General features: G+C 34.3%; 1 protein-coding gene across 6 annotated transcripts in view; it reads right to left on the bottom strand.

The window, feature by feature from the left end:
* rols (zinc-RING finger and ankyrin repeat domain-containing protein rolling pebbles) overlaps nt 1-19,191 on the bottom strand; it is a 717,828-nt gene that overhangs the window by 26,324 nt on the left and 672,313 nt on the right. For 4 of the 6 annotated variants that reach the window (XM_083141143.1, XM_083141138.1, XM_083141131.1 and 1 more), the window contains 10 exons: nt 18,159-18,301; nt 15,427-15,565; nt 14,930-15,058; nt 13,963-14,070; nt 10,820-11,059; nt 9,970-10,125; nt 7,353-7,460; nt 4,453-4,710; nt 2,956-3,083; nt 1,578-1,987 (listed from right to left, as the gene is read on the bottom strand). In XM_083141143.1, the coding sequence (XP_082997269.1) occupies nt 1,578-1,987; nt 2,956-3,083; nt 4,453-4,710; nt 7,353-7,460; nt 9,970-10,125; nt 10,820-11,059; nt 13,963-14,070; nt 14,930-15,058; nt 15,427-15,565; nt 18,159-18,301 (1,819 nt within the window). The remainder of the gene's footprint in view (nt 1-1,577; nt 1,988-2,955; nt 3,084-4,452; nt 4,711-7,352; nt 7,461-9,969; nt 10,126-10,819; nt 11,060-13,962; nt 14,071-14,929; nt 15,059-15,426; nt 15,566-18,158; nt 18,302-19,191) is intronic. The other 2 variants (XM_083141149.1, XM_083141147.1) reach the window with 2 other exon arrangements.

The following is a 19,191-nucleotide window of genomic DNA, read 5'->3' on the forward strand; positions in this document are numbered from 1 at the left end:
GCACATAGATACAGTATATGTTTTTATAGAAAAGCTTTTTCTAGTACACGGCCCTGTAAAAACACTCTGGATGTACTCTATAATTGTAACTTAAAGTATTAACTTCAATATTTTTATAGTATTTGTAGCTGAAATTTGGAAATGTTTTTAATAGATTGAAAAATATCAGCTGCCACGTTTATTTAGTTTAATGATATTAACACTATTTATAGTTTAACATTATTAGTATTTTGTATATTTTTCTACACAAAATATTTGCTATTTTTGCCCATAAAATTATTGAATTTTAAAGCAAGAGAAATCCTGTGTTTACATTTCCTTTCGTATGAGCTTCACGCCATCAGTATATACAGGGAGTCCATAAAGTCCTGCAAAAAACTAAAACTCTATAACTTTTTAGCTGTTTGGTTTAACAATACACATTTTTTGGGTGAGAAGGGTGGAAGTTTAAAGTTTTGTTCTGGCCACACTGCTCGGTGACGCTTGCACTGGTAATCACGTGATCATGTGACTTAAGATGGCGTCCATCCAGGAAAAGGCACAGTGTGTTCTGTGGTTTGCAGAATTAAAATCTTGTGTTTCAGTGCAGAGAAAGTACCAGACAACATATGGGAAACCACCCCCAGCAAATTCAAGTATCAAGAGATGGTATGAAAAGTTCAAGGCAACGGGAAGTGTGTCAGATTTGCCACGCAGTGGAAGGCCAGGATCGAGTGACGATGTGATTCAGTCAGTGCAGAACAGCGTGCATCGGAGTCCAATGAAATCGCTGAAACGAAGATCACTGGAACTGGGAATACCGAAGTCAACATTACACAAGATCGTACGCAAGAAGGTGAAGGCCCGGCCCTACAAGTTCGGCAGTTTCTTAACGAACAATTTCAAGGTAGATGGATTGGCCGAAGAGGGCCCACACCTTGGCCTGCAAGAACACCAGACTTGAAACCTTGCGATTATTGGTTGTGGGGACATGTAAAGACCCAGGTGTATTCACAGAAACCAGCTAATCTGGATGACCTAAAAGAAAAAAATAAGAGATGTGATTCTGAATATCCCAGGAGAGCACCGTCAGCATGCAATTCTCGGTTTCACAAAAATACTGCAACAGTGTTTGGACGTGAATGGTTCACAATTGGAGGTTTGGCGATGAACCTAACAAGCAGGAAATAAACTTTGAACCTTGCTGTAAGTACACACAAAATATTTTGTTAATAAACTTAATAGTTTTCAAGTTATAGAGTTTTAGTTTCTTGCAGGACTTTATGGACTCCCTGTATATATTATTTCCTTTATTTTCCTATCTTAGAACCTAGTAATGTACTTTCACCAAAATTGTTTCAGATATCTACAAAATCCTTATGTACATTATTCTATAAATTATTTATTTAGTGCGATTTAAATCAGTGATTTTTTAAATTAAATCACCCGATTTAAATCTTGAATTAAATCAATCCACCCTGCTTTCAAGTAATTATTACTTTGAAAAATACTAGATTCAAGGTATTCAATATTAACCAATTCTTCCAAATAACCATGTGCAAAATTTTGCTTACTCTTTCATAAAAATAAAAACTAACCTTATTCTGTAGTATGGTAGTTGTTTGGTCACTTCTTGAAGGTGTGTTCGTACAGTGACTACCAGCTTAAGCCAAGGTGGAAAGTCGTCACAGTGCTTAGTAAGAAACGATGCCAGGGTATCACCATAATCTGGTCTGTGGTATTCCGCTTCACACAGGCCATCTATGAGGATGATGCAGTGTTCATTTGGAATCTTCCCCAACTTCCTCAGCATGCACAAGGGCTCCAGTATGCCCCGGCTGAAGGCCAGATCAGGATCAGCTATGCACTCTTTTATGGAGACCATTCCTTGCAGATGGGGTTCGCTGATCATGTACTCTCTGTATGCACTAAGCTGAGGTGCCTGACACAACTGGGCTGCCAGAGAATGGATGAAGTCAGGTACAAGGCAGGTAGTGTTGTTATCACCCTGAAAAAAAAGAGATTGTATGTTCACTTGAAAACTATTCATTAATGAATTGTTAATGTAGCTTAACTATTACTTCATGTGTTGTGTTCATTGTCATCTATGAAATATTTCACAGGGTCTCCCGAATGCTGTAGTAGTCATGCTTTACCTTGTAATCAAGGGGGCCCTAGTTCCAGTGGTGTATTCTCCCATCTTACCTGGTTTACTGCCAGCAAACAAACTTCTTTCACATAGAAATTGCTGGAACATTTGAAGCTGTCAGACTGCTGTTTTCGTTTTACTTGTATGCCTGCATTGGTGTTTTATTTCCATTATATATAAATAAGAATTGTTGAGGGTCATATTTTCAGAATATGCCACTGCCTAATTCAATTCCTGGTGAAAACACACTGCACATGGTTCAGATACTTTAATCTGTGGATCCAGTCCTGGTTAGCCCATATGAGCACAGAGTGGTCTTAGAAATTCTTACATTAAATATTTTGTTCCAGTAGTATTTCTAATTCATATCTACTTTTTCTAGGACTCTAGGTGTTAGCATACATACTACTATGACAGATTATTAAAAGCTGTGAAGAACTCTGGGGTAAATACAACCCCCCCCCCCCCCCCCACCTTTTTTAAATGCAGTTTTTGAGAGTGGAAACTTCTAAATATATGAAATATCTTTTTGTTTATACTGCCTGACTAGAAAGCAGCTATGTACTATCCACCTTTACAATTTCAGCCTTCCACGTGTCTATGTGAACATTTAATTTTTCACATCTTCTGCAAACAACATGAGTGTAAAGATGGAATTGATCATGTCTATGTGCTGATGGAAAGATGACTTCAAGATTAATCCCCACTGTAAGTAGTAACGACAATCAACTTGGACTTTCTTCCTAATAATACGCACTATAAGACTATAATTTTATATAATTGCCGAAGCTTACACAATAGATTAAGAAGTGAAGAAAATTCCTTACCTGACAAAAATGGTATGCAACTACATGTGATGCCAGATGACGTATCCTCTCCGAGACTAGATTTACTTGACAATAAATACTTTGAGATCCCGTGATGGGTCTATCTTTTCCATTGCATGAATATAGATCTGAAAAACAATTGAAATTAAATGATCCTATAATTTTTGTAAAATTTTAAATGTATGGAGTCAATCATTTAGAAGAATTTTAAAATTTTGTTTCAGTAAGCAAATGAAAAATGTTCTTATATTATTCTTCTGATTTTGATTTTGTTGTCATTCTGCTAATGTTTTCAGGTATGTACTGATTTGAAATAATGAAATAAATAGTAATAGTAAAAATTCTACAAATCCAGTGACCACATATTTATTATCTCAATGTTTTGAAACATACACATGGGTCTTTTTTCAAGCATCGAAAGAAGGTATGATCCATTATTATTTTCTTTTTGGACAAAAATATATATGCATTCAAATACACATTGACATAAATTTCAAACTACTGAAAATACAATTTTTTAAATTTAATGTTTACTCCAAAATGGTCTGTAAAGATTTCTGACTTGGCTTGAGAAGAATAGTTCTTCACTTAATGTTAGTGTTCTGGTTGAAGAATGACAGGTACTAGAACAACAGCGGAACAATGAAAAAATGATAGTGTACTGTCCTCAGAGATTACAACTCAAACATTTCTTAATGTAAAAATTTAGAATGATTTTTACTATCATCATTGATGGTGCAGCATAACAAATATCCATACCTCTATAAATTATAGAGGCAAGTGATGAACCTATAACTTTTATTTCTACTGTGCAAAAAATCTAACGTTATACACTCTTGATGAAGTTAGTGGTGTTTAAAAAAACAACTTTTAACTACATATGTATTCCATCACTAACATGCACAGTGTTTTTCCCAGTGATTCAAAATAATTCTCTACAGACATTTGGATCAGTGTCTACCAGCAAGGAGTTTTATGAAGGTAACACCTCGAATAAACTTACGAACCACTATTCTGTGCAATTACAACAGAAATTAAGAGCTACTTTTACAGTTATACTTCACACATTATTTCTTCACCCAGATTTTCACACTGAACCAAATGTTAGCCAGAAAGAATGGATGACTTTATTATTAAAACTGTGAGAAAAATACTGTATCTCTATAATCAAAATCACCACTGCATGTGCCTCAATTTCTTATATTTTGGAACACTTTGGATGTATAAAATCTTCAACAATCATCCTAGACTAGTTCTACATTAGTTAACAAAATTAAGGTGTAAAGAAAATATTAAATTAAGGGTTAAAGAAAATATTAATCTTCATTTTCAAGTACGAGGTTTATTATATGTTTATATTTAAAAATATTCGAGGCTAATTACAATAAAATGAAAAATGAATAGCAATTATTTTATGATCACCAGAACAAAATGCAGACAAGCCCTCCCTTCAATTTAACATGATACGCGAGTTATATCTCATCTACATAAGCATACCTTGTTGATACATGGGATCTCTTCTGCGACCAAAGCAGCTATATTCAACCAACTGCAATATTAGAGCAGTTTTACCGGTGCCTGGATTCCCTGATAACACAACTCCTGAACAGGTGGGTGAATCTGAACTGAGAGCATCTTCTATTTCCCGGATGAGCCAATGCCTTCCAAGGAAGAGCGGGTCTGGTTCTTGCAGAGGGACTTCGAAAAACAATGGCTTCAATGTTAGTTGGGGTGCTCGGTATTGTGCAAAACGCACTGGAAATAAAACAATTCATGACAATTAAAATTAATCACAGTGTAACAATACCACAAGTCAGCACAGCAGTTCAATTTTAAAAAAAATATAAGAGTATTAAAAATAAATACAATAATATGCCTTGCCACTTTCCGAGATTTCATGCAGGAATATTTTTAAAAAGGTGAAGAAAGTGGTAAGTTACCTTTAACACTTTGCACAGAAAGAAAAATTGTGTTTCAGTGAACTGTTGCATTTTAATAGTTTTGTGAGAATGATGCAAGTAAATCCAACTAACCTAAAGCATTCCTAAAGCTAACAAATCGACGACTTAGTAACACACACATTCTATCTGTCCCTAAGGATACATTGGACCCACAATTTTGAAAGTTCCTCTCCTTACAAAAAACTGCTAGATATTCCAAATCATGAAAAATTGCAACGATTCAAATTCTTCACAGGTATGATATTTTTATTCATGCAAACTGATAATGTGTTCTGAGAATGAATAAGGGTAAGGGAAGAAAATAATTATGAATGAAGAACACTGACATATTGATTGGCATGCATTCTTTAGGATCAAAAGAAATAATTTCTTCGCTCCTTCAATGAAAACCCTTTTTTATATATACAGGGTGTGTCAAAAGTAATAGTGCAAACTGACACAGGTGAAAGTACACAATAATACAAGCAAAAAAGTCTCAGTATACGTGGGTCTGCAAACGAGCAGTTTCTGAGATAATTACGAATGTGTGGTTACAAGCCGCCGCTGACTTCATTGTTTGTAAACGTCATCCTAGTTGGTAAACCCATGTTTACTGAGACTTTCTTGCTTCTATTATCATGTACTTTCACCTGTGTCAGTTTGCACTATTACTTATGAGACACCCTGTGTATATAGCTGTAGAGAGGTATCATGTAATTGAACTCACTATTTGATTGTGAAAAAGAATCTCCACTCACCATCCAATTCCAATTGTTTGAATAGTAAGTGCTTGTTGTAGTGATTGTTTATTTTTATTTCTGAAGTACACAGGATATTTTGATTGTATGTAATTAGCTATGTACATATTAACTTGAGAGTATACTTGTCTTTGTGAATAACTACCTTATCTGTACAGACCAAACAAGAATGGCATATATAAGAATGTGATGTATAACTGATATTATTCACAACTCATGTGTCTGTGATTGGTTCTAAACTTATGATTGAATGTTATTTGGTTTACAATTAGTTTATGGAATTTGACTTGTGCACTTAAAAAATTAATAACATGCACAAATTGTGCATGTTTAAGGAACAAAGTAAACACCTGGCCATCTTTTAATTAACATGCATTACAAATGCTCAATATGTACATCTCTTGACAATCAACCTCCTCTTTATCATAGAACCAAAGAAAGGAAATTGACTAAGGAAAAAAGTTCCTTGTTTATGACTAGGTATTATGAAAAGTAATGATATCAATATATCCCAACAAACAATGTACTGTTTGAATTGTTTTTCAAATTTAGTAAATTCCCCTACTTTGACCCTCTCATTCCCCCTACTTCGATCCCCCCCCCCCCTCGATCAATAATTGTTGCAGATCTATCACTTTTCACCTTTCATGATGCACTGCCTTCATCTCACCATTGTACAACTCTTACAATAACACATAATTCTTTCATTTTGACCACACTGCATGTCCAAGCTGGGAATCGAAAGTGCTCATATCTTTTCTCCTCGTACATTTTAACACATTATAATTAATTGCATTGTTCATTCTTTGTAATGTCCATCTTTTGTCAATATCGAGAAACTGGGGATTACACTTGGACATAGTGGGGATGATATGATCACCTTCATGCTCTAGCAAGCAAGAAAAGGTACTTGCCTCATTTACAAACTCATATTTGTGAAATGTTAGGACAAATCCTGAGCTAGGAGCTGGTACATTGAAAGAAAGAGATGTTGTAGTTCCCACATCTATTTATTTACTGTGATCATAAGATTAAATAAATTCTTAGTTATTACCGTTTTGGATAATGTTACTGTTTTAAATCCACTTTATACTCCTGTTTCGTTCAGCCCAACATCGGATGTAATTTAACAACTTATTTATGTCATTTAATGTTCCGACACATCATTGGGAGTAATATATTTTCGCAGTTGTGTCAAACAATTCAATTTCATTAACCAGATTAACCAGAGGTAGAAGAGAGGGTGCAAAAATAACCAAAATAGACTGGACCCAAGAAATTGCCCCACACTGCTACAAACGCAGATCAGAGTGACTTAATCACTTACCTACCCTTGAGGCAACCTGAAAAATAATTAACTGTAAAATCTTCTTTTTACATAATGTTGAACTCTTATATACCAATTTCACAATAACTTCAATGCCAAGCAATTTTTACAGCAGATACAAAGTTAAAAAAACACAACACAGTGTCTACTGGTTAATCTGTTAACATCAATAACCTCATTTAGTTAAGTAAGCAACATCTGCATTTGTATTACACAATACACAAACATGCAGTGTTTCAATAGACCCATCCAGATGTGATCTATTCTCTGAAGTATTTTCATTTTTTTCAGAAGACAATCCTTACAATGGATCCGTTACAGCCTAATTCATGAAAGATGTATCACAGATGAGGAAAACCAATTGCTATTTACCTTTTGGGTCAATAGGTCCTTTCACAGTACCAGTTCGTGCAGACCTTCGTACTGACGCTTTCCGGTTCTTAAACAAATTTAGTTCTTCTACTCGACCAGGTTGAGATGCTGATAAAAACATGGTTACAGGATCATCAAAAAAGTTAACAAAAACAGTGGATTGCAAAAATCAACTCTATTTTTTAAGAAAAGAAATTTGAGTAGAAAATAAGGGCTAATATAATAAATTAATTAAGTAAAGTTACTTTATAACTAAATTAAATTGGATGATGGCATAAGCTTTAAAAGATTACTAGGCTCTGAATTTTTCTACTTGGAGAAAGTTGTGAATGTTTATTGTAATTTTATTTAAATTTATTAATAATAATTTTAATATTTGTTATTATTTGGCTTTTTATTAGTGATTAAGGTTTGCCCTTTTCTTATTATAGTTATACTTTAACACTTTTATATTTTATATTCCTTTCTGCATAGCATTTTATTGATAATTACTTTTTATCTCTGGAAGCTGCAAAAATGTTTCATATAATTCAATTATTTTTTCCTACTACTGAGGACATTTTAAAATTTAGGAAATTACAAAGTTTACAGTGCATACTAAAGCACTTAATAAAAAGTTAATTTAAAGCAGAAATGAGTTACAAATTACATCTGAATGGATGCAGTTTGTTTCTCAAATGTTTTAAATAAATAAATAAATGTTTAAGAAATATTTTGGAGTTACTGAGTTTGGATAAGTTCAAATTCCACTTAACGTTAGTATTTGGTCAGAAGAAAATCACCAAAGTTTTTAGTCCTTGTTAAGTTGAACTTTTGTGCTGCGTAATTACACTATGTAAGAACTCATATTCCCAGCAATAATATTTATTACACAAAATATTGTTCATTACTAAATAAATATGAATAATAATAATGTATCAACATTGTAACATACAGCACTCAGTTCTGAGCTTAACAAGTTTATTATTAAAGCCACAAATATCTCAACACAATACAGGTCTAGTGTTACATAATAAAGCAGGCAATGGAGAAGATAAGGCATTCTACATAACATCTATAATGAATGGTGATGCCTATGACAATCATTTGATCATCTATAATCAGTAGTGGCATAAAATTGGTTGTGAAATGAGTCAAATTCATTTATATTCTGGCAGAATTAGAACTCTTTATCTGAAAATTTAGATTTCTATGAACGTTCACAAATTAAAAAATATTTCAAAATTAAATTTAATAATCTAGAACTCAATAACTAAATGCAATGGGGATCAAATCCCCCCACTAGTACAATTTATGTAAAGCTAGACCCTTCCCCCATGTATAAAACTATACAAGCTTCTACTGTACTCTACACACTCAAAGGATGTGCAAACACCTTCCCCATCTCCTCATGTGCAATTTCCACTGTTTGTCCATTTTTTCATGTAATATTACAACCGCAAATTGTTTCATTCTAGAATAAGAATTGAAGGGTCAGGGGGAAAAACGATGAATGTTCATTCGAGACGATTTGCCAGGAAATGAAAAACAAGTTTTGCTATTCAATGTTATTCCCCCTTGTCCCGTACGTTTGAATGCGTTTTTCAGGCACTTCTCACCGTTTTCCCCCCAAGGCCTTTCACAATCTTATAGTACAGCTTCTGAACTATCAGATGGTGCTGCGATCTCAAAATTTGCGAAAAGTCGACATTCATCGTTTTTCCCCCTGGCCCTTCAATTGATAGCAACTTTCAAAATGGCTTCTAAATTGAAATGTTTATTTTATTTAGTGCATGCTTTCAAGCATTCTAAATTTTGATGAACAATATTATCTGAAATTTTGGTATTTTTTTATAGACTTATCAAAATCTAGCACCCTGATTCGGATATTTTATATATCTGCTCAAGAATTGCTGCAAAAACATTGCCAGTCTTAATCTACTCCATCCCTTAAATTTATTATGGGATGTGAATTTTTAATGATTAATGATAAAAAATAAAGATATTATTTGTTAATATAAAAGAGAACACATTTTTATCACACACAAGCAAATTATTAGCAAATAAAGAGTACATTTAAACAACACCAAAGCAAGCCAAAATGTCAGAAGTATGAAATATACAAAATAAATAAATAAACAAACAACCAACCAACCTTCAAGCTATACTACAAATATTGTGCAAACCATTATCTTAAGATGTAATCTACAAGGTAGTTATTCATTAAACCCTTGCATACTACAAATGTAGAAATTACAAATTCTTCAATTCTTGAGGTTACCTTTATTTTTACGTATGTCATTCCAACCAGAATCAAAGAACGTATCTTGTGGTTCAAAAAGGACAAATACACATTTCGAATTTTTCTTGGTAGACGACAAGATAAATAACTTGGACAATCAATAAAAATTTCCATCAGTATCCAGTGATTTTAATATGATGCAACTGTCTATAATCATAAGTACATAGCAAGGGCATATCAGTATACAGTTTCAACTAAAGAATGGCCCTTCCATGATTTACCCGTTTAAACAAATTTTCAAGGAATTTTTCACATTAGTGTTACCCCATCTTGCAGTGAAAGTTTGTTTTAGGATCAGGATAAAAATAATAGAATTAAGAAACAGCACTGACTTACTTGTGACAGAATGTCGCCTTTGACAGGTATTGGTTGGACTAGTGGACGAGCAGTTGCTATGACCTGATACGGACATGGACATGAGAGATGTGATGCTGTCTGACGACGGATCCTTAGAGTTCCTGATGTGAGCATGCACATCAGCCTCTGAAGACCCTAAAAATCAAAAGCCTCTGTTATTTCAACAAATACAAAACTATTTTCTATGTCTTAGCTTTGTATGAAATCCATTCTCATAATCATTATTTTAGAGAAATAATGTGACCACGAATATTTCACTAAAAATTCAAAAAGTGACAAGAATAATTGTTCAGTGTTTTGTCTGTATAGCATTAATATTTTAGAAGATTCCCTGACATCACCAGAATAAAAGGTTCGTTACAAATTTTGTCAAAACAAATTTCCTGAGTTTCTTCAGGTTTTCCAGATAATTTTGTTAACTTGTTTTTAACTCCGCTTAAAATATACTGTAAAGTATTTCTTTTCACATATGAACACCTGAGTTACCAAATCCATACTCATGGCATATAGAACAAATATATTTATATTTCCCTGCTTTTCCCTGGGTTTTGAACATTTTCGTGAAATTTTCTCACTTCCCCATGACTTTTTGGTCGCATTAGTTGATTTCCCTGACTTTCCACGTCATTGCAAAACTTGTTCATGTCAAATAAAACCTAATACAATTACTTGGACAGCAGCAATAATTTTCACAAATTTAGAACATGAGCAACGTTACTTAAAACTGAACATTTCTGGATGAGTCATCACAGAGACATGTTCAAGGACCATCAGTCTCTTAAAAGAAACACGCTATAGATTTCTCTGAACATAAAAATAACAAATTTACCTGTCAGAGTAGACACTGGGCTTGTATTCGTTGAAGCCGTTGTATTTGCCTCAAGGCTAGCTAATGATGAAAATGAAGCACATGATTCATGGCTCTGATTGGCTGAGCCTGGCCTACTGGGTGATGGTTGTGCAGATGTTTTCCGTGCATTGTCACCTAACAGCAAGCCCAATCTCATGTAAAGGTCATTCTGCGAGGTTTTCTTGCCATGTGTTGTTTTAATTGTTCCTCCTTCATCATCTGAAACGAAAAAGAAAAATAAAGCACGTGTTTCTTATGAATAATGAACTAACCGAATACCATGCACTGTGAATATTGCAGAACACTACTCCTCCAGGCAAAAAAAATGCATGCATTATGTATGAGTCATGCACAACAAGGTGTGATCAAAATGCATGGAAAACCACTCACTACGTGCTACAAATTTTCTTACTCCTAACTTCACTTTCTTATACTTAAAATCACTGTCAGGTATACTGTTCAGATCAAGATTTGAACATTACAGGTTTAATCTTGCTCTTTTAGCTACACGTGGGAGAAATGAAATTAACATGAAAAATGAATGTTAGGAGTTTAGAAGGATGCTCTCTTTTTTAAAGAAGAAAAACTGGAATGAATTTTTTCTTGAGACAGACAAATGGGTTTGCTTTTTAAATTATTAAAGGTACTCTGATTTCATTACTTTTATTATTATTTCTACAAGCAGTAATAGACAAAAATAGATTATAAAACAACTTCATGCCCAAACAGGCTAATCAGAACTGAATCACTGTAATGTGACCCCACTAAGAATCAAACCCTTTAATTACAAGGTGACAACACTAGAGTTTTTGTTATTGGCATGGCCTAACAAGTAAAGAAAACTGCAATTTTAACCATATAACCAACAACATGCAAAAGGGAGAGAAAAAAAACTTAACAGCTCCTTCTCTAAAATAAATCTGAAAGTATGTCTTCATTAAAACATCAAATTTGTGCACAATATCTTCAATGTCCTCTTGTACAAACAATACAAATCCCTTTGGAAATATTAGGCTGTGCTAAAGTTGCATGCTTTTTTTTTTTTTTTGTATTGCAATTAGGGCATTGAATTATGACGTGTACATTTTTTTAACATTTAATCCCAAATTCTGTTTCATTCCTCAAGATTTTCCCACGAATTCCTTTCATAAAATATATTCAGGGTATCTAACTCATTAGAAAATACAAAAAACATAATACACATTCAACATTGTAATTAAGATATATCAAAGATTGAAAAAAAATTCAATCTCATCTGTTGTTTAGTTTTCACCAACACATACCTATACTCACTCAAGTATGACATGAAAACAGAATGTGAGAGGTAAAATGAAGCAAGTACACTATGTACACATAAAGTCTTAGAAGTCTTTGTCTCAATTTATCATGTGCATAAGGAAAAATACAGGAGATGCTCGGATGTTCTGAAATCTAGAATTGACAGGTTTTATCATGCATCCAGTGGCAGCAATTAGGAGGGGGGAGGAAGTTGCCCCCACTTTTTGTCACTTTTGCCCCCGCACTATGCTAAACCTTATCTACCAAGGGAAAGTAAACTGTCTTTGCCTCCCCCCTTTAATTTTAGCAATTTGATAATTCAAATGATTACAGACTTTTAATTGTGCCGGCCCAGTGGCCAAAGGCTTTAAGTGGTTGACTTTCAATCTCACCGACAAAGTTCCTAGTTTCGTGTCCTAACCTGGGCATGGGTGTTCTATCTTATTATCCCTTCATCAAAATCATCTAATCTCCCCTCATCGACATTGTTGCAATTAGCCATAAGTAGCAGAAAAGGGATGCAAAACAACAAAGATATAAATACAAAAATACTTTTGTTTCCAATAGACAGTGATCAATCTATGCTTTCTTGTTCAAATCCTGAGCAAAGATGTGCAATAATCTTTGCAATCACCTACAAGTGTGCTAATATTCTTAATTTAATGTAGCTATGTCCTCTAAATATAATGTATCCAACCTTCCTTTAAAATCTATACTTCACTAAGGATAGAAAGAACACTACAAATTCTTTGCTTTATAATTTACATAGATTAAAGTCTACATGTGCAATGATAACAAAACCAAATTCCATACGTGATCTAAAAGATATCAAAAATTCACAGATCATGTCTCTTGAAATCAGATGACTACATTAAAAATCAGTATCCTGCCAGATTGGTCAGCTTACATACAATGCAAAAATAAAGAATGTGCTGTGCATGTTCTTTGCGTCCTTCTTTTATCACCATGCATACAAGATGAAAGCTGAAGGAAAGTTTTCATCTTTATGTTGTTAATCTCACACACACAGGCACTTAACAGGTTGAAAATTTTGAATTTCCCAAAAAGCTAAATTCTATGCTTAATCTAATTTATACAATATGCTACACAAGATGAGCTGAAGACAGGCAGCCCCCACATTTCATTGTATTTGTTCCTTCATGTATCATCAATTCAGCAGTCATCTTCATCACCACAATTAATCTTTGGATGCAGAAAAGCAGCATAAAATAACCTAATAACAACAACTCAATAATTTTAAATTTTCTCAACAAGAAACTGTTCTTATTCAAACCAATATTCTTGGACTGTTCGTTTCAATACTTCAACATTTTGAAATAGCCCTAATGAAATATTTTATGTAGACTTTAGGCAAAAATATAAAATCACAGACACCCAAACGTCCATAGCTACATTTTCTAGAGAATTTCAATCAGTAAAATAAAACGAAAGAAGACAGAAACATCCATGCATTATTATTTATAGAAATATCTTTAGGACCACAGAAATGTAGGTAAAGTAAAAGGTAACTTTCTCATCTAAGAATTAGAATGATTTCCTTTTAATTAGTTATTTATTTGAATCAGAGAAATAATGAGCTCTCTGCATTTGAAAACACACTATCATCCATATAAATATTCTAACGTCTAACCAATCTGACATGACTGATACCATGCATGTGCACAAAACCACTTGCTATATATCAAAGGAGTGCAGATAGCCATGCAAATTATATAAGATGTTCAGTGAGTATTTTGTTGCGACCACACAAGCCACTTCAAAACATACAAAATACTCTTCAGAACATTTTTTTCACGCCTTAATGCAACAAATTCATTGCATGCCTGCCAACTGATTAAGTCCAGTGTTGTTGTTACCCATAGACCACAGAGATTTGATTTTGCGGAGAACGTAAGTGGGCCAATGGCGACCATCGGTTGATGACAGAAGTGCTAGGAAAAACAGTTATAATATGTAAATGACACTAATACAATAATTGGGGAAAATCACATACCTCAAAGTAAAATGAACATACCAAGAATATAAATACAACATAGATAAAGATGTATTATATATGTGGGTGTATAATGTTACAGCATAAAAATATAGATCCTCTATCTATGCTGAATCATAGGTATCTTGAAGGAGTGGGAGGGGGCAATGTAAACTAGAAAATATACATTTTACATGTATAATTTAATTTCAGTTTCCATAATTTGCATTACTTATTACAAAGGACTGTGAACTACAATTGGAACAGATTATTGCAAGAATTACAATAATTTCAAACTGAAGCAGTGTTGGAGGATTGCCTTATTTGTCCCCCTCTCCTCCCTGGGAAAAATAACTATGGAAGCCCATGTACTGAATACATAAAACTTACTCTAGAAATATATTGTAACAACAGGTATATAAAGTCAAGAATCTAAGTGAACATTAATCCAAATTCTACATAACTTTCTAGAACTTTCTTTCAAGAACTAATTGAATTTATGAAATCACAATCAAGCAGTTTGGTTCTGTTTGCCTTGAACTTGTAATAGGCAACTCCTGTCTTCAGTTCTTAAATTTTTCGGAAATTGGATGCAAGAGAGTACTTTTTTTTAAAAATGTTTACATCATAAACTGCACTTCAAGCTTTACAATCTTAAGGAATAACATCTGCAGAATAATTCACTATAAAAGAATGCTCAGAATAATATCATTTATATTTAAAGAAGCAGACTAAAACCAAAGTATACATTATATCATTGATATGGTGGTGGCATAATACAATAATTATTATTTTTCAAAGCATTTCACTATGCATACCTGATAAAGCAGCAGGGTTATCTATGTTCACAGACTGTACTCTTGGACCATCATGTTGACTCCTTTGAGTTCTCAACGCTTTTGGACTTAAAAAGAATCTCCGTCTGGTTTGTGGAGGGGTAGGACAACCTGTAAAAGTCAAATTCTTAAATCTAGTCTCTAGATTATTATAAGTGTAGAGAAATTACAATAATAAGCAAATGCTTGACATTACAGCACTTAAGCACACTTATATATCCATATTTTATTTTTTACTGAGATATATTTCACACCTCTACTGTTGGTAGGGGCATTCAAGCATGCTGGACTATTTTTAAAACGTATTAAATAGGCATTTCACATTGGCACATATAATGTAATAAATATGCATATATGCTACTGTGCAACAAATATAAAGAAAAAATAAAATGCCTGTGCATCAAATGTAAAAGGCATTTCCTTCAGTTTTCACTAAATGGCCTATTAAAAAATTAACTGGAAGACAATATTATACTTACTCTGTGTCATTACTGGATTTATTGACCCATAATAGCTCTCATTGTTTCTTAACAACTGAGCTGGAGGAGTTCGTGTTTTCATTATGCGGCTGGGAGATGCTCGTTCTGGGGGTAATCCCGACACAGATTCCTGTCGTGCCTATGGGAAAAAATAACGGGCAAAATCAAACATCTAAATTAAGTTTCACTTTTGGTGCATATATAAAGGACAAGGTACAGTTTCGTTCACCAAAGCAGAGGACCAGAACGAGAGTGAAATCTGCAGCTGGAATATTGCACAGACACTTATGGAAGTTAAGTACTCTAGAAATGTATTAGTTAATAACTGCACAAAGCATGTGGATTGAAAGAAGAAAGGTTGAATAAGAACCTGTGTGCACGAAAATTCCCAATCATTGCTCTAATTAGTGCAAACTTGAAGAGGGGGTATTTTCATACATGGGAGTCTTAAACTGCAACATGAGAAGAATCCATCACCTAGATTTGACAACTTCTTGTTTTTCAATATTTACATGCAATTTGACAGAATTGAAATAAGTATACACCTTATACAAACCTGTGCCTCATCACCTTAAAACTAACGAGTATATGGATGTAATTTGTATTTGCATTATAATTACTGAATAACAGAGCCCATCATATGAGTAAATGTGTAAGATATTGTCAAAAATACACTGGAAACCTTATTACTTTAATACACATTGTACACCCAACAGCAAAAGTATACTAGTAGTCAGTAGACAAATTATCAGTCATTACTTTCATGAACCAAAATTACAACGTCAATACACAGTGGGACAATATCTGCTTTGTATCAACACAATTCCATTCCTTAAAACAACATACGATGTAAACTTTAAAAAAAATAATAAAGTTATGATGAACAATTTGCCTACAATTATCTTTGCCATTGGTTGTACTCTTAAGTGTAACATAATATTTTGTCAAAACTTTCACCTAAAGTGCTGCAAAATCAAACAATTTTAAAGTATTGGCACAATGCCACTGAAAAAAAGAGCACCATTTAAATCCACGTGGCAGTTCAGTCCAAATAACAAGAATAAAATGTAATGAACTGTATGCATAATTTGAAAGGATTTCCAGATTTTGTTGTGTACCAGTGGGAAATATATACGTACATATATACTTGCTTCACGTATACACGTAGGTTGTAAATTTAAAAGTGGCAACACTGTCAGGAAAAGGTGATAACACCGTGCATGTTCTACCAGGCAGTGAGCATTGTCAGTTGAGGTCCTTGTTGATGTGTGGTGCCAAAAGTGGTCGGTGCAGTGAGTGTAGTTCTGTGTGAGAGAGGTTGAAGTGAACACTATTTTGTGGACTGCCCTAAAGCATGTTTACACAGGTAGACCAGCGATTGTGGATCCAAATACAGGTGGCCCGTGGCAAAAATGTACGAGAATGTCATCAAGACTTGTATGAAGCCTGCAGCAACAATACCTAGCCTCCAGGGGCGCCGACTTGTCAAAATTATTTGGGGGGGGGGCTCTGATCACTGAAATAAATTAATGAATGACTCACTCTCTCCCTTTTTTTAAGTTTTGGCCTCAGTGTTCCGAATCTCATAAAAGCCCATGAATTCCTCAAATATATCAAAATTTTTCGAATGCAGAATATTAATTGTCAACGAATGAATATGTCACCAGTTTCGTCAACCATAATAGCAAAATATTCCCGACTTTTAATATCTGCTACCACAGAGCGCAAAACAGATCTTCCTAATATATCAATGATCTCGTTCTGAATGTCATGTGAGAGCCATGTGTAGCCCGAACTTCCCATCCACTACCCTAGTTTGTCTTTTGAAACTCTTTTTTTAGTAAAAATGTTAACAATACTCATAATTACATACTTAGTATATAGTGTTAAGTCATGTGTTTTGCTGTCTCTGGTCATAGCCCCCCCAAAGTTGATGGTTTAGCGGTCTCAGATGATGGTCTAGTGTAGAACATTTCAAATGTGTATTTAAAGTTAAGTTCATGTGGCACAATTCAGAGTAAACTTTACAAGAGAAGCAAAACAATACATTAGATTCTCTTAAGCAAAATTATTTGGGGGGCTCTGCCCCCACATCATTAACATTGGGGGGCTCGAGCCCCCCCCCCCCCCAAGCCCCATGGAGTCGGCGCCTATGCTAGCTGCATCGGATGGTTGCACAATGGGTAAGTGCATTTCTTGAGGAGGTTGGGATGTGTCCGACAGACTATGAGGAAAATTGCATCATACTGGGTTACTGATATTGTCACCATGGTATACAGGAGATAAAAACACACTAAGCTCTAATATGTTGAATATATGTATACTCTTGTCCTCCTCCATGGCCATACGGTCTAAGGCTCTGTGCTTTGGGCTCCAACTGCGGAACGGCATGGGTTTCAGTCTCTGGGTTCTAGGCCTGTGTATAGGGCCAGTGGCAACTCACCATCGTGAGGAAATTGGGGAGCTACGAGTGAGTAGCTTAACCTGGTCTTTGAAATCTCCTAGAACAGCTGGGGGTTTGATGTGCTAACCACACGTCACCCCATTACCGGTTGAAGATCTCCACATCTCTAGGTAGGATTGTGAGAGGGAGACTGGCAGCCGGCAGATAGACCCAGGCTCTTTTGAGGGATGTCGGGTGGGTTATTATTATTATGTATACTCTTACATGTACTTTCATTTTCAGCACTGTAAATAAGCAAATCATATTAAATACTTAAATTAATGCCTACCTGCATGTATGTTGTGAAGTGTCCATTTGTTTTAACTTTAGTCCTGTTCTGTTGATTGGTGGAAGAGCCTTTAAGGTCGCCATAGAGTGTAAGTTCTGATCCTCGCAGACTTGGGCAACCCATCGTCTTCTTAGGTGGATGAACTGGAATACAAAAGTAACAAACATAAATGAACAGTGATCAATAAATAAATGTTTCAGTAATATATGCTGCACTCATTTATATGTATAACAATTTATCAATTTAAGTTAATGAAATTGTATTTCACCTTCAAAATCAATTAAATAACAACGTTAAGTCGGTTTAGTTATACAGTATGTTTTGAAAGTTCTGCAGGATTCTAAAAACCTACAACTTTTAAAGTAATAGTTTTTTTTAATAAAATTTTAGGTGTCTGCTTCCTTTTTATATTGATAAATCGAAAACTAATACACATAAATCTTCAGTTGTTATCAGACTATGCACAAATTATAACAAACTTGTTCAAAAGGGAATTAAAATATACTTCGTGCTTCCTTTTATAATATATAGTTCAATAATAAAAAGAAATATATTGTCATTGCCTAATATTTAAATCTATATTAAATTTGATTGTACGAGGGCTGCTGGAAAAGTTTCTGCAATCAATATGAAAACAGACATGTGAAATTCTGGGAATGGCTTCATTGTTTTTCAAAGTATTCACCCTTAAGATCGATACACTTTTGCATACACCCAACTCAATTTTTAAAGCATTTTTTCCACTCTGAAGCTGATACCTCAGGAACCAGTGTTCGGAATGCGTCTACAGCTGCTCAGGCGACACAAATCACTCACCACGCATCCGAAGTCATTACAAAAAGAAGTCATTACGTGATAAATCAGGTGAGAATGGACAATGAGTTATTAATTAGACATTTTTACTGGACAAAAGTCAACAGTTTGGTGTGTTGAGTGAGAACTGGCGTTGCCGTGGTGAAGAATAATGCAACGATTTGGGTTTGTTTTATGCAATTAATTGATGACCTCTGGCAAACAAATTGTTGTATACCAC

This window comes from Lepisma saccharinum, chromosome 1, assembly GCF_977018435.1.
Source record: "Lepisma saccharinum chromosome 1, izLepSacc3.1, whole genome shotgun sequence".
Lineage (NCBI taxonomy): Eukaryota > Metazoa > Arthropoda > Insecta > Zygentoma > Lepismatidae > Lepisma > Lepisma saccharinum.